Consider the following 16,096-nt stretch of genomic DNA (forward strand, 5'->3'; position numbering starts at 1 on the left):
GATTTTAATAATAAGTGTCCTTTTCACAGATTAGCTGCTTACTTACTCTGACATAGATTCTGAACGGACTCATCGGAGTTGTCGCCACAGTGGTTGACGCCGTCGCACAGTAAATCGGGATTGATGCAAAATTCGCGTGTGGCGCACGTGAAGTCTTTGCATGTGTGCTCTGCAAGGGATACGCACAAATATCAGCGGTTATCCAGTCTAATCAACTAGTTATTCACTTGTCTACTTACTTGGATCCTTCACCGATGTTATCACCAACTTAAAACCATTCGCATCTGTCCCCCATCCATCGGTGACGTACTTCAGGGTCACGAAATTCGTTCGCGTCAATATCGCATTCACAGTGTTCTTCGTGTTGCGACAGGAGATGTCAATCTGCAAATGAAATGGAAGTTGAGAGTCAATCGTGTTTTCAAAACTAAATTTAGTATTATTCCATTATTATCAAAAAGCGCTGAATGTTGAAAATCTGATCTATTATGACAGAGTTATGGCTGTTGGAAGTTTGGACCCATCCCTAAAAACACTTCTTGAGGGTAAAATATTAACATGATTTTCGATTCGTAAACCCGTTCCCAACTTTAAATGTAGCATTATTCTAGAGGTCAAATCAAGATCAAAAAGACTTGGTTTCTGAAAATCTGTGAAAAGTTTGGAATCGTTTTGGTTTTCGCTTTTCACATGTACTCATTATTTTGTTGGACCACGCCCATTTAGCTGCAGTTTACCACTCGTGCAGCTAAATTTGAAGAATGCAAGTGTAGCTTGTTAGCGGCAGCTTTCAAAGGACGGAAGGCATCTCTTGTGCGTGATGTTCCATCAATGCCATGGAAACTGACAACCATCTAACCGCCTGGGGTTGGTAGCAGATGCCAGGAGCTCAGCAACCATCTTGCCCCAAACCGCTTTGCGTGCTGCAAATACTGGCATTTATATATGTGTACATGAATACATACACATTTGTGCATATTTACATGGCCAGTTTTAATGCCATTAAGTTGTGCCAAGTTTATAGTTTAAATTGGCATTATATGAAATTAAATAACCGCATGAAAGTGCAACAATCACAAAGGCATTTGTAAGGAAAACAAATTTTAAATCTTCTCCAAGCGCAAAATCTCTATTAGAATATGCCATGATGCTTTAGCTAATGCCAACAATTTAGTTTCTGCTTCACTTGCAATTCCAAAGGTTTTTCTATAAATTTTACTTCAAAGAAAGCCACTGTTGCTGCCCCATTTTTATCATCAGCAGCAGCATCATTATCATCATCATTATTAGCCAAAGTGCACAAAGTGGACGATGAAGTCTTCGTCGATTGCCACGTGCAACGTGGCATGTCATGCACCGGCCGTCTGTATAAATTTGCAGTGTTGCCTGCAACCTAAGATTTACACCAGGGTTCATCAAAGTCCACGTTGCACACACCCACAAACACACACCCCCACACACAGGGATTTGTATGCGTGTCATCGTTGAGGCCTTTGCTGCGGTTGTCTTTCTTGACACAAGGTCTCGTGCCTGTTTCCTGGCTGTGTCAGTAGCAGCGTCTCTCTCTCTCTCTGTGTGGCAGCAGCTGCAGTTGGTCGGCATCTTCGACATGCGGCGCTTTGTGGCATATTTTAATTTTGTTGCCGGCCCCCAAAAAACGGAAACTTTCCATCACATTTTGGCAATACCCTCTTGCCCCGCTGCTTTGTATGCAACATAAACGCACCCACACCATCTCCTCCACTCACATCCGCACAGAGTGTGGTAAAATTTTAATTTGACATTTCTGAAGGCAGTGACAACTTCTTTTGTCCCAAAGTATTTACATGCTGAGACACTCGACACTCTGGCTCTCTCTCAACGCTCACGTAGTACTTGCAAAATGTTATTGGTTTTTCTGGTTGTGGTTCGCTTTGCTGCGGCCGGTAGAATGCAAATGAGCCCCAGACTTGTAATAAGTCGCATGGAAATTCATATAAATCTTGCCGCATCGCTCATACGCCGCATTGTACCATGATACTTTTTGAACTGGAAGTAGGAGAAGGGCAAAGAGCGATGGCATACAAAGCTTCTTATGCCACATGCAAACCGACTCTGATTTTGAAACAAGCAGAGTCAGGTGTGGAGAGTGGAGGGTTGTGCGGTGTGGCAGTGTGGCTATTTGATTCAACGCATCTGTAGTTGTAGTAAGTCTGTTGCAAAACAAGCCACTTGGCAAATATTTAAGCAAAAGCTATGAGAGGCATCGACAAAATAAAAAAAGAAACAATGAGCCAGAAACAGAAAGAGTGGAGAAGTCCTTTTGTTGAACCGCAATAAGAAGAAAATAATCGGCTTTCAACTATGTGAAGTCCTTGCTTTTGAATTATTATTTTTTAAACATATTTGGTTTGTTATTAGTTGAAAAATACAAAAATGAGATTAATCTTATATAAAGTTCAGATAAAACATCTAAGTATGTATAAATCATATTTTAATCAATATATGTTAATGTGTGACAGGTATTGTTTGTATCTGTATCGCTGAGTGATTTACTGCGGACATTTACAGTGAATAATAACCCAAAATTAAATGTATCTTTTAAGTTATGAAAGCACAAAGCATATTTTGTTCCCTTCGCTTAAGTCGATTATCAAAAGCTGACTTTTCATGGCAACGTGAGTTTTTTATACCCGGTTTCAGGGTAAAAATCGTTACCTTTATTGGTACTTTATTTTAACTGTTTGTTCTGGACTTGGCTTTCCATAATAAGAAGCTAAAACCTACCATCGATTTTATCATAAGCTTTGACTTGTTAATTAGTTGTGGTACACTCAGTGTGGTTACCACACTGAAGCTGTATAAAAGAGAGAGAGAGGGAGAAAGAGAGAGATAGATAGAGAGAGAGAGAAAGACGTCACTTTATATCCCATACGAAATTATGAAGAAACATAAATATACATACTGCATAATATTTTAAAGAGCACATTTCTGCAAACATTACTCAAATATGCTTAAGTCTTTGTTGTAGGGCAGTTTTTAATCTTTCACTCTCCTGTCTTGTTGGGGTTCACAGGGGCTTCACTGGGATTTTAAGAATTTAGCTTATGCGTATGCGCTGCATTCTGGCCACTTGCCTTGGCATACATTTGCTGACACACACACACGCTGAGACACACATACTGCCATAAAATATAATATAAATGCAGTCAGGCAGTAAGGCGTTTGAGAAATGAGAATGGTTACTGATAAAATCAGAGTGCTATCAGCAAACTCAGCCGGCAGTTGGCAGTTGCCAGTTGGCGCCGCATTGCAACCGCAGTGGTGTAATCCACCCACCCACCCACCAACCCACCCACACAACCAACCAACAAACCAACCGACCGACTGACATTCTTACCCGTTGTCATCATTGCAAATGTTGCAGCGGGTAAAATTATGCCTACATTTTTTCTGAGTCTCCATACATATATGCTTATATGCATATATAGTTATTCATACATGTATGTAGATGTGTGCGGGTGTGGAAAGGAAACCCCTCAGGGATTGAACCTAAAATGTCAGTGGCACCAACGTGCTCCGATTGTGCATGTGGATCATTGGGCTGCGACACAAATTGCAATGGTTTTACTGCCATTTTTGGCTTTGACGGCTTCCCGCAGTGATTGCCACTACAATTACTCGCATCGTGTGGAATACTTTGATAACACAGTAACAAAGTTAATTAATGATGACAGTAAATATACAAAATACTAATTCAAGAGAAAACAAGAGAAATATAAAAAAATTCCAATCGGAAAGGGAATTTGAAAGTTACAAGCAATCTAGAATATTTTCTATTAATTTGAAATGCTTAAAATAGGTTAATGAAAACCAAAAAAAAAGTAAAAACAAACTTTAAATGACAAAAATTTATTCGCTAGAATACTTGCTCGTTATAGGTACTAACCTTGGGCGTCGATACGGCATGGGCTCCATCATAGACCAGCAGATGATCATTGCAGTCCAGTTGGAGCATGTCGAAGCGCAGCATGAAGCGCTGCAGAATCGAATGGGTCTGGAAGGTGATGACACAGTCCAAGTTGCGTTCATTCTGAGACCACAAGACGGCGCCATCGATTTTGCGATAGAGCTGCTGCAGAAAGTGATTCTTGCACAGCGATTGCATGTAGTCTGCAAAAAAGAGTGCCGATTACAGATTAAGAACTATCAAAATGAATGAAAGTTTATCGCTGTTAAAAATAATGCTTAATAATTGTATAATTTGGTCATATGCTTGCTATGCACGTTATTAAAGGCAACCAGCGAGCCGGACGCCACGTGCTGCTCCATCTGGAACTTCTACACTTCCTTAAACTTAATGGTTGTGATTTCCACAGCGGTGGTCGCCAGCCCGCTGGCAAACAGGCAGTCTCTCGTGCGTTGCGCCGGAAAATGTGCACTTAAATTTTAATGGAAGAATGAAAAATTCATTTACGCTTCGTTTCACGTATTGCTGGCACATGTTTCCATGCATTTACTTAACTTAAGTACGGACCCCATTGCTTCTGTTATAATGTATGTGCTTGTGTAAAAAGTATGTGAAGTTTTTCTTTTCAAAAATGCAGAGACTGCCAGGCAATCACTTATTCGATCTTACAATCGCCATTTCATTAGTTTTAATATGCAATAGTTTGCGGTGTGTGATTAAATCTCATTAAATAATATTTCGCTTAATATCTCTCTTAAGAAAAGTTCAAAGATTAAGAATGCAATGGGTTAGTTTTAATAAGGAATAGTTTGCGGTGTCATATAATAAAATCTTTTATTTCGATTTCGTTTAATATCGTTGTGAAGAACAGTTAAAAGAGTAAGAATGAATTGTAAATAAGCATTGAGAGAGTTGCAACTAAAACTCTCTCAAGAAGTAATTTTTAACATTTTAAACGAACAGCGAGCATAAAAAGTGCACTGTTTAAATGACTTTCAATTAGTTTTAATAATCAAAACTATTGCACTTAGTGCGAAATCCATTAACGTGAAATGAACGCCATTATGGACGATGTCCATTGGCGTTGCATGCAAATGAAGTCGAGGAACACGACTGGAAATTATCGCATAAGGGCCAAAACCGTGCAGAGACCAACTGGCGATATTCGAGATTTTAATGAAACACATACACATACACAATTACACGCACACCCACACCGTGTAGTGTGTGCGGTTGGTTGGGTGGAGCACGGGGGAAGGGACGTGACGGGCTTACGTGCGCCTGATTTCAGGCAATTTCCTGCTTAGCAACCGCTTCCGCTTTCGCCGTCGCACTAATTCAATTTCGCTTCAATAAAGGGCACACGAAGGAGCCGCGCGGCGAACGTGGAACGGCGAAAGGCGAAAGAGCAGCTGAAAAGATGTCGACGCAGCAGGACAATTCAAAATTAAAGGATGGGGCTGGGCTAGTAGGGGCTTGTAGACAAAGAATTTAGTGCAAATTCGTTTTACGCTTTCACAACACACAAACTCAAACGAGCACGCGTGTAAGTTAGAGAGTTGGACAGAGGGAGTCTGAGAGAGCGAGTGTGTGTGTCAGAGAGAGAGAGAGAGAGTATGAGAGAGGGAGAGCGCAGCTCGTATGGCGTTGTAGCACGTTTGGCAAATGCTTCATTTGCAGGCACAAATGTTGGCGTTGCCAACTTCAAAATTGAATTCACAATTGAATTGAATTGCCGGCAAACGGCAGCGGCCTTTTGTTTTAGTCCGTTACTGACTCTCCCTCTCCCTCTTTCTCTCTCTCTCTCTTTCTCTCTCTCTTTCTCAAACACACACACACACACACACACACAGTAATATAACAGCTACCGTCCAGAGCGGCTCTCCCTTGCACACATAGACGATTTGGCGTGTTTTATATATATAAGGCAATTTTGTTACACATTTCGCTTTGATCTTCGCTGGCAGGTAAGCTGCTAACTGGGCGGGGTTCAAGTGGGCGGATGCACAAATTTGCCGGCAAGGCATTTGCCAAATAATTCACGATTGCCCCCAAACCAAATGAAACTTTTCGCTGCGGTTCGTTGGCTCTTTATATACCTGTCCGCCACACCCCCGCCTCCCACACACACACACACACACACACACATAGACACGTCGGTTACACTGCTAACCCAAGATTGATTACTGTTTCAGTTGTTGGCCGAGTTGATGATGTGCATGAAAGTTTCTTCTTCTTGTTTTCTTATTCTATAATAATACTGAATAATGTAACACAGAGTCTATGTATAGATGAGTCTGTGTGTGTGTGTGTGTGTGTGTGCATGCATTATCCAATAAACTAAGTTAAATATAAATTTGTAACAGTGTAAAGATAGGTTCGATTTGCGTGCCAAGGCTTTTACTTTTAGTTAGCACTGTCAAATGCAATACACATTGACGGCGACAAATGTGCAGCAAAAAGGGTAAGTGAGGGGGCAGTGGGTGGAAATAAGCTCAACAGAGAGACACTGAGAAATAGAATTTCTGCACAATTTGACACAGGATACGAGTGGGAAGGAGTCTGGGGTCTGGGGTCTGGAGTCTGGGGTCTGGGGTCTGGGGTCTGGAGTCTGGGGTCTGGGGTCTGGAGTCCGGGGTCTGGCGTCTGCGTTCTGGAATTTGTTGCCAGCGGAGACAACTGTAAAATATCAATTACGGATAGAAAGTAAAGTGCTCTTATGTACATATTACCATGCAACATCCAACAGACAGCTGGAGCGAAATCCTTCAATCATTTCTAGGCAAACTTCACTCGAGTGCACTGCAGTGTAAAATGTTGGGAGGACATTTGCACACATCGGCATACATAAATGTATATATATATGTGTGTATATATATACATACATCTACATAATATCGGGATTACTCATATATTGCACAGCAGCTGTGGCACAGTCGCAGTCGCTGACATTGGGGATTTCAGGATGTGTGTACAAACACGATGGCCCTCCGTTGGGAAGTAAGAAACGAGCTCGTTTGACAACTGAAGCCGGCAAACTGATGCTAAGGATAAGCAGTGTCAGATATATTTTCCTATAAATTGCGGTAAAAAAAAAACAATTTCCTTTGGAGCTCATGAAACTGCAGCCAGTAAACGGCAATGCTTTGCCTTAGCAATCATAGCTGGGAAAAAGGAGATTTTATTTTTGGCCTAATGTATTTGTGGCCTGTGCATAAAAGGTGAGTAAAGCAGTTGCTAAAACAATCTCAAGACTTTGTATAGCTAGATAATACCCTGTAATCAGCTGAGAATACTACTCGACTGCTAAATGTTGGCCAGGCTCAAGTTTTACGATGCTTGTGGCAGGCTTACAAAATCCAGGAGTTCGCTGTGCTTGTTGGTCACTCTAAATGGCCTCAGCTGAGCCAACTAAATGGGCTACAAATCCAAGGACAAATTATGGCTCAGGGTCTTAGTTGCCCAAAATTCCTCTCCGCCAGCCCATCTTAACCAAAAAGCCACCCACACACATAAAGCAGCAAGATTTTCATTTCTTGTTTGGTTTTTATTTCCGCTTATTGTCGTTGTTGTTGTTGGTGTCGTATTAAGTGCTCAGTTTGCAGAAAACGAGTTCATGGTTTGGCTGGAGGTTTGTCGGTTTCGGTTAATGGCCAGATTAGTTAGTCGAAATGTCATTTGTTAGCATGAAAAAGCACTGCCAAAAAGGATTAATATTAGCATAATTAATTTCAAGGCCTTACGGTCCTCAGAATGTTTTATGTTCATGTTATTAATCGAAAGTGCTTCAAATTGTGCCACACAGATTTCGAGGTTCAATAGAAATATGCTCTTAGTTTTGTGAGTTTATTTAATTAATGAAAGAATCAGACGTTTGAATTGTTCTTCCTTTAAAGCAATGACATTGAAATATTGTGAGAATTAATCGAAGTAATAGTGAATAGCGAAGTTACGCATACTATATAAGAAATTGCAGAACCAAAATCGATATTCTTTGCTAAAAAATAAGCTGGAGAAGTAACAAAGTCATTTGACACATGAAATTGCATTTTGCAGGCGCTTACAGGACATTTCACGCAGAGATCTTTGGATACGTTGGTAGCCGACTTTTTTTGCCTGGCAAACGCAAACAACTCGAGTTGAGGACATGCCCAAATTGTGTGTCATCTAAACTACGGCGAGGCACTCAACAAAAAGGGAGCAACCGCATCATATTGCACAGAAGACCGCAGAAGTAATAAAGAGCCAAAGGATTCTGTGCAGCAAGAAACCGCGAGGATGTCCACAGATAGACTGATGATGGATCCATTTGCGAGGCAGAAAGAGAGAGAAAGAGAGAGATAGAAAGCTTAATGTTTCCGGGCAAGGATACCGATGCGCTGGCGGAAGTATTTGCTCCTCTTTAATGCGTTTACTCAAACTCAAATGACAATGATGCTGGCAGGCAACAGACAACCTCCTCTCCAGCTGCAATCCCCGCAGCCCCTACTCACTCAAAGAGATGCGTTGGGAACATTGCCTGCTGCTTCTGCTGCTGCTGCTGCTGCTTGCATTATAGACACACAACACATCGGCGTTGATTTTCCTCCCAACCAACAGCTCTGAAAGCAGAATTGGCAAAAGGAATTCAAATCCCTCCACTGCCCATACTCCTCCACACTCGATTACTCATTGCATATATGCGCGAACTTCTTGCTGCCAGTTTGAGTAGTGGAATATTATATTTACCTTGGCCCAAACGTTCTAACGTCTAATATATATATATATACATATAGAGAGAGCTAAGAGTCTACGTTGCAAACATATTTTTACGTCTTTATCTAATTCCCAACTAAGGACACGAATACATTTGCATCTCCCTCCCCATAGTTGGATGTCGATGTTTTGAGATGGGCGGACAGTTGCTGTGGGCACCTCAACGGCGCATTACTCAGCATTTGCGATTCCCGTCCTGTTTGTTTCTGGGACTCGCTAAATGTCTATCTGCCTGACATTTGGCTGAGTAGGGGCACTATAAACTACGTCTGGATTATGTTGGTCTGTCAAATATGCAATGCACTTTACAAATGCGCCTTAAATGTACTATAAGCTAAGTCTTACTGCTGACCAATCACTTTATTTGTATTTTTTTGCATCGAGAGAGTTTAAAGCCAGCACTTGGAGAAAAACTAGTATATCTGAGCAAGGAGAACGATTTTTATTTAACGTTATTCAAGTATTAGTACTAAGAAAAGTGCTGGTAATTATTGCCGCTTTCATCGCTAAGGTACTTAGGCTTTTGAATAATTCTATAATTGTGTAGTTAAAATTTCATATTTGTTTAAGCTCTCTACTTAAACTCTAATTTTGTTAGACTTATCTGCACTGAAATATATATTTATGGCCTTAGACAATTTGTGGTAGAGAACATTTAGCTTGGAGCTGGCAGACAGCTCGTTTGGGCCTGTGATGAAAATCTGCTTGTGACCGCCGACATTGAAATGCAAATGTAATGTAAATATTTTAAACTAATTTTCAGTGATTATGCAAAACCGCAAATAAATCTGCAGCAATGGCATAAAATGCATGGGTCCAGGGCAAAGCCAAAGCCCGAAAACCCGAAACGCACTAGTTCAGAATGGGGACCACAACAAGAACAACAATGGTGGAACCAACAGAACGGAACCACAACAGAACCTAAGGGCAGTTACCAGTTACAACCAAGTCTTGCGTGGGAGTTGTGAGGGTTGCTTTTGGCCATGGCGAAACTTTAGCTTGAAATCCGCTGGACTATTTCGCAACAACAAAATGAATTTCGTTCGCTCGTTTGTCAAACTAATGGCAGGAATTTGAGCAATTTAAGTAACAAAGGTTAAACAATGAATTTCCTGTGCACCAATATTGAATTTAGCTGACCTCCCAAGGGTGTTCGTGCTGTGTGAAGATGTCATTCACAACTCCTGCCACCTTCCTGCACCCGTCACGACCCTAATGCCAAATCACACACAGTTGACTAAACCAACCAAGTGCTACCATTCCCTCCTGGACAGTAGCAACCAGCAGCAGCAATAGCAGCAGCTGCAAAAGGAGGTACAAGAGGAGCAGCAGCTGCTGGCGAGCTCACACGCTCCATTAGCGCGTGCAAAATTCGCAGGCATCCCATCCTCTTTTAAGATTCAAGTCCCAACTGCTATGGGAGTTTTGGTTTAATGAAATATGTGTATATCTAATTGAAGTAAATGCTTCTGCCTGAATGGCCCACGGCGTGTGGGTGTCCTTTGTGTTGACACGCCCACTGCGGCGAACACACAGCATTTTCAATTTAATTGAGCCTTTGGGGGGCAAGTGGCTTCAGTTTAAGTGCTTATCTTTATACAGGCTTAGCCGTTATTAACTAGAGATCTTACTTCCGTGATACTATTTTGTAAAGTTGAGCAAACAAATATGTAATTTTCTCTACTGTATGTTTAACTTCAACAAATGGCAAATATTGCTCGGTAAGGGCCAAGCCACGTGCAGCTTAAGCGCATCATTAAACTTTTGTCAGCTTTGCTGACTAACAGAGGATGCTGCACAGACAGACGAGAGAAGAGAGAGAGAGAGAGAGAGAGAGAGAGAGAGAGAGAGAGAGAGAGATGGAAAGAGAGAGATGGAGATGTGAGGCAACCTCAAGCAAAGGCCACTCGAGCGTGCTACAAAGACGAAGTGCCAAACTAATGAAGGGACTGCAAAATGGGGCTATATGCGAGAAAAGAGAGAGATGGAGAGAAACACACTAAGTGAGTGTGAGAAAGAGAAAGGGAGACCGTTTCGTAATGGCCATTAAGTTTCACTGCGTTTTCCCTCGTCTTTCATTCGATTCCATTGCAATAATCAAGCAAATTTTCGCCTGTCAAAATGTTCCAACTTGCAAAGTGCGAAAAAACTTTGCAGCAATGTGTCAGGACAGTAGATCCTTTTGCAGCATTCAGAACTTTTCAGTTTCCATGGGCCAATTGAGTGTCAAAGTCAGGATATGAAATTAAATGAATGCGAATAAGTAAATGGGTAAGTAATGAGATCTATTCAAAAAGTCGCTTGAATAGAGTAGAGTTTACTCCCCTTTCAATCAATCTCTTTCTCTGCGTATATATTTTATTTGCAACATTCTTTATTCATTTTATTCTCGATTTATTACTTGCTCATTATTTTATATTTTCTCATTCACAACCCGTCATTTTCCACGCCTTTCTACGCGTATGCCCCGGAGTGCCATTACAACTGTCACTTGGGCAATTAGCGCCTCTCATTTTGAGTTTTGCTCTTTGGAATTCCTACAGTTTTTGCAAAAAACACAGCTGGTTGTTTGGCGGTTTCTTTGGCTATTTGCCTCATTGATTGACATTGGACGCCGAACTTTCGACATTTAAAAACTTTTTAGACAGATGCTGCAAGCTATTGAGAAGGACTTGCAAATGTAGTCCTTAGCATGAGTTACTTTGAAATGAAGGCTGAACATCCTTTGAGTTTTGTCACTGAACGGTTTTTATTATTTGATTGTAATTGATTTGGAATTTCATTTGGAGTGCGAATAAGTAAAGAAGTTTTACACATAAAGAACACAAGAAAGTATTCCTTATTTTCGTTCTCTTTTTCTTTTGAATGTCAGTACGCCTCATAACTTTATCTCTTTTGTTTGATCGCACTCTTTCTTGAATTTCACAGCGGATTTATGAGACAGTTTATCGCTAGTTTGTGAATAGTTGGCTTACAAAAGGCATCGTTGATTTTTCCATTACCGGCTGAAGGGAACGTCATAAAAAATCTTATGACGGCGGCTTATCGGATTGCCTTTTGAACTTACTTTGATATTTCTTTGAGCAAGTTCTTAATTAAACTTGAGCTGCATTCAGCTGCCACCGTCTCGTTTTTTTTTTTTCTGCTTCAAAGTGTTCTTAATGCATATTTTGCATATAATTTATCTTTATTCATTTAATAAAGAATTTGCTTTTGCGTGCAGCTGGCTAAATAAAAATAATAAAAAATAAAACACCCAGCTCAAGGGAATACAAAGCACACACAATTTTTTTTTTTGCTGGCAAGTTTTACTTTACTGCTAGTTTATTACGCTATTGTTTTCTTTGTTGTTTTCATTATTGTTGTTTACTTATTTCGCCGCTGTTGTTGTCTAGGCGCTTGTAGTAATAGTTTCCTAAGTGCGGAGGTGGTGGATTGAGTGGGTGGCAGGCGACGGCCCTGGAGATAATTTTGCTGCTTTGTTTTCCGAACGCGAGATTTTCTTTTATTTAAAGTGCTTCTTTTAATTTTCGTATACCCTGTTAGCCACAGAAAATGCTTAATACAGTTGTTCAAGTATAGGTCAAAAGCTTTGCTTCTCCAAAGCCAATCATTTTAATCATTAACATCAAGTCGAATGCATACCATGTTCATTATTGAATACTGCAAATGTTCGGGATTTTCTTTTGTTTAAGGGGCTTCCTCTATTTTGTATACCCTTAGCCACAGAATCTGATTAGCACAGGGTATAAGACAGTTGTTCAGCTACAAAACAAAAACATCGTTTCTATAAAGCATGTATTTGTAATTCCTGATGAGCATTAACAATCAAGTCGAATGCATATCATGTTTATTATTGATTACAGTGTATCTTCCAGTCGAGTGCACTGATATGTTAGCAATGCCTAAGTGGAACACGCACATACACACACACACACACAACTGCATATACAGATACACAGTTACACGGATACACGAAGATAGTCAGGACACACCCACAACACAGCCGCCAAAACACAAAGCCCATCAGAGCCAACACGAAAGAGGCTTGGGATTTAGTTTTCTCCTTTTGTTTTTTTGTTATATGTATATATATATGTATATATTCGTTGTGGTTCTTTTTTGTTGAACAGAATAGAATTTTCTGTGCATTTGATTACAAAAGGGATTCACGCGCCTAAGTGAAAGGCATAAGGGAAAATGTTGTACACATTTCGTGTGCTTTTGTTGCCCAACTCTGGACAACTTTAGCAGCTAGTTCCATCCAACCGATTTAATCAGCTTTAATAAGCCTATTGTAGCTTAAAGAGTTGCATTTAATTTAGAGCGATTACTAAAACATTAGCAATTAGTGGAGAGCAAATGTGCCACACAAAAAGGCGAATTGATTTCAAAATGCGATTTATAATTATCATCACAAATAATTAAATTTTGCTTGGCCAAGTTGCAGCCAATTAAAATTCGATTTCAATTTCACAAAATTCCCACAAAATGCACAAATTTGATGGCTGCACGCATATCGATTTCAAATAATAACAGTTTACTGTTTTTTTTCGTCTGACCAGAGAATATTGATAAATAAACCCTCACCCTTACACAGTCCCCACTCTACCCCATCCCACCCAATGTCATCAACCATGCCAACCCTACCGCATTCATGGCCCATTTGGCCAATTTATTGTTTGGCTTTCGAGGCAAAAGAGATTTGCCTGTGGCAATAGTAGCCAAAAGTTCGCAACGCATCAATCGTCGATTTGGAATTGGCAGGAGGGGTTAGTGGGTGTCTGGGTGGGTGTTTGTGCTATGGGAATTCTGGTCTTTCTGTAACCCGCTGCCAAATGTGTTTAGCTATAAATGACATTTGTTATGCGTTGCCTGATTTCATTCGCGCATCGACTTTACAGCTATGAATTTATCATATATAAACATTTATCTTTCCAGTCAACTGTGACCGATTTAACGAGGGCATCCCATTCCATTTTTCCAGCTCTGTGAGTTTGCGAGTAGTTCAATTTAAATATGAGTAATTTGATGTAATCTATCAAGTGATTGATTTTTTTACGAGCTGTAGTATATGTTGCCTGAACTAATAAAGGGAAAAACATTTATTTATAATTCAGAGTTTACTACAAATCGAAACAAATCTTTTTTACCATTTGACTTTGTTGTTACAGTATACTTTGAAGATTTAAGATTGGTATAGGCTAAACTTCGTAACTTCTATATTCGTGTCCTTCGAAAATCTATTTTCAAGCGAAACAAAACTAAAAATCAAATAGAATATAATTTAAAAATCCCTTTCAATAGAAACATGTAAAAGATAAAACCAACCAGCTTCCTATAAATCATGCAATGAAAATGAATAAGATTTGGGCTTATACAAGATGCTGTGGTATGTTGCAAATCTCTCTATTCGTATGCGGATGGATTCCAATGAAATTAAAATTTATTGCTTCTGCAAAGCTGTCATAATGTTAACCCTACCTACCCCCTCCTATCTGCCTCCCCTCCTTCAGTCTGGCACGTGCGAGAGCAGAGCAGCGCTTTTTCTTTTGGCACAGTCCCATTCATTTTTGAATAATGCCGCAGTGGCAACTGGTAGTACAGCTGCCCCTTGGCTGTCCCCACCCCCCACACACTCCACACAATCATATATAAACCCCAAATCCATCCATTCATATTTATACCAAACAAAAAGCAAAAGTTTTATGCCATTTCTTGGTTGTCGACAGTTGTTTTTTTTCACAAATTTTATTGGCAGTCGGCCATCAGTGGCTGTTGGGAGTCTGCCTGAAAGGAATTCTTTTCCGTCCCACCTCCTCTTCCACCCTCTCGAAGCAACGTGACCCATTTTATAAAATTGTGTAATGTTCGTATTATTGCACAAAGCGACACAATTGCTTACAAAAGGGAGGGCTGAGCTCAGACGGGATGAGCAACTCGGAATCTTAATTCGTTAAGAAACTGATTGCTTGTCATGTTGTTTCACGATATTTGTTAATAAAACACAACGAGTTACTATCCAAGAACAGAAACTTATAAAATACTATTTCCATGCCGCTGAAAATTGAATAGATGAAGCTTAAGACACGTACTTAGAGAATCGTATAGTTCCCCATCCAAGAGTTAATTATATTGCGGTGATGTGGTAAACATTTAACAAATTGAATAAGTCCTAAATCATAGCATAGGAGCGGGGCACAAGGATGCCAACAGTCAGGCGAATAACTCAAGCTCACGACCCAAACTTGTGCGCTTCAGATAATTTGAAGTGAACACACAAAGTAATTATGAAAACCACTTGCAAATACGAAAGACTGGCAAACACACACACACACACATATATACACCGAGTACATATTTGCACATATAAGTGACTGTTTGGAGCCAGGGAGACCCAGGACAACCAGGGACCTGGCCAACCAAGTTTGCCTCGAGTCGCAGCTCGTGCGAGTCATTACCAGTTACGCTAATCAAGTTGAACGTGCGCATCACCAGCAGGAGCTGGAGCACGAGCAGCAGCCGTAGCTTTGGGGCGTGGCAGTAAGCCGGATGGTTGGCAGACCGCTACAGGGTGAAGGGAGAGATGGATAGAGAGAGAGGGACGGAGACAAGAGACAAGCATAGCATAGCCGAGTGTTTGCGACAGGAAATGACAATTCAAATTAAAGACAACGGTCCAAAAAATGCACGAGTGTTTTTGGGGGCGGCGAATGATGTGCAAATGTGGAGGAAAATTGGAGTTGCAGGACCTACCAACGTTACGTTTCGCTTTGCCACTTAACATGAAATTAATTATGAAACTTTTTGTACAAAATTTTGTTGAACGAGTTGGGAAAGCCTTCAGTCGCTGCCAGCGTCACTGCCAGCAGCAGCAGCAGCGCTGGCAGCGGAAGCCTTTGGCCTCAACGCCGTCGCCCCCGTTAGGCAAGTGCAATGCGCACAAAAAGAAAATATATTTTTATATATATTTAAAATAAGAGAAAACTTTTAATGCGCCTGGCCATGGGCATGGGAAAATTAAGTACACGCCACGTGAGCCAGAAGCCAAGCAGAGAGGGGGCAAGCGATGCGTGCGCCAGTGTGTATGTAAGTGTATGTATGTGTGTGTTTTAGAGTCCGTAAGTGTGTTTGTGGTCGCGGCAATAGCATCAGGAGCTAAGCATTGCTGTAGTTGTTGTGTTTTTCAGTCGCCTCCGGAAAGGAGCAAGAAAAAGGCAACAATACAACAGCAATAGCAACAGCAGGCAAACCCATGGTAAATCCGAGTCGTCACCCCAACTGCGTTTTGGGTGTGCTGCAATTAGATGCGGACATCGCAGCAGACAGCGCTGCTAGCAGCAGCATAAGCAGCCGCAGCACGCAGCAGTCAGCAGCAATCGGAAGCAGGCC

The 16,096-nt window shown here is 40.9% G+C and overlaps 1 protein-coding gene across 1 annotated transcript in view; it reads right to left on the reverse strand.

Moving 5' to 3' along the window:
- The window catches only part of LOC6558648, a 28,314-nt gene that overhangs the window by 1,079 nt on the left and 11,139 nt on the right, over nucleotides 1-16,096 (reverse strand). Inside the window, exons 3-5 of the mRNA XM_032738927.2 lie at nucleotides 3,929-4,152; nucleotides 240-384; nucleotides 47-169 (exon numbers count right to left, since the gene is read on the reverse strand). Coding sequence (XP_032594818.1) covers nucleotides 47-169; nucleotides 240-384; nucleotides 3,929-4,152 — 492 coding nt within the window. The remainder of the gene's footprint in view (nucleotides 1-46; nucleotides 170-239; nucleotides 385-3,928; nucleotides 4,153-16,096) is intronic.

The sequence above is a fragment of the Drosophila grimshawi genome, unplaced genomic scaffold (assembly GCF_018153295.1).
Source record: "Drosophila grimshawi isolate 15287-2541.00 unplaced genomic scaffold, ASM1815329v1 contig_44, whole genome shotgun sequence".
Classification (NCBI taxonomy): Eukaryota; Metazoa; Arthropoda; class Insecta; order Diptera; family Drosophilidae; genus Drosophila; species Drosophila grimshawi.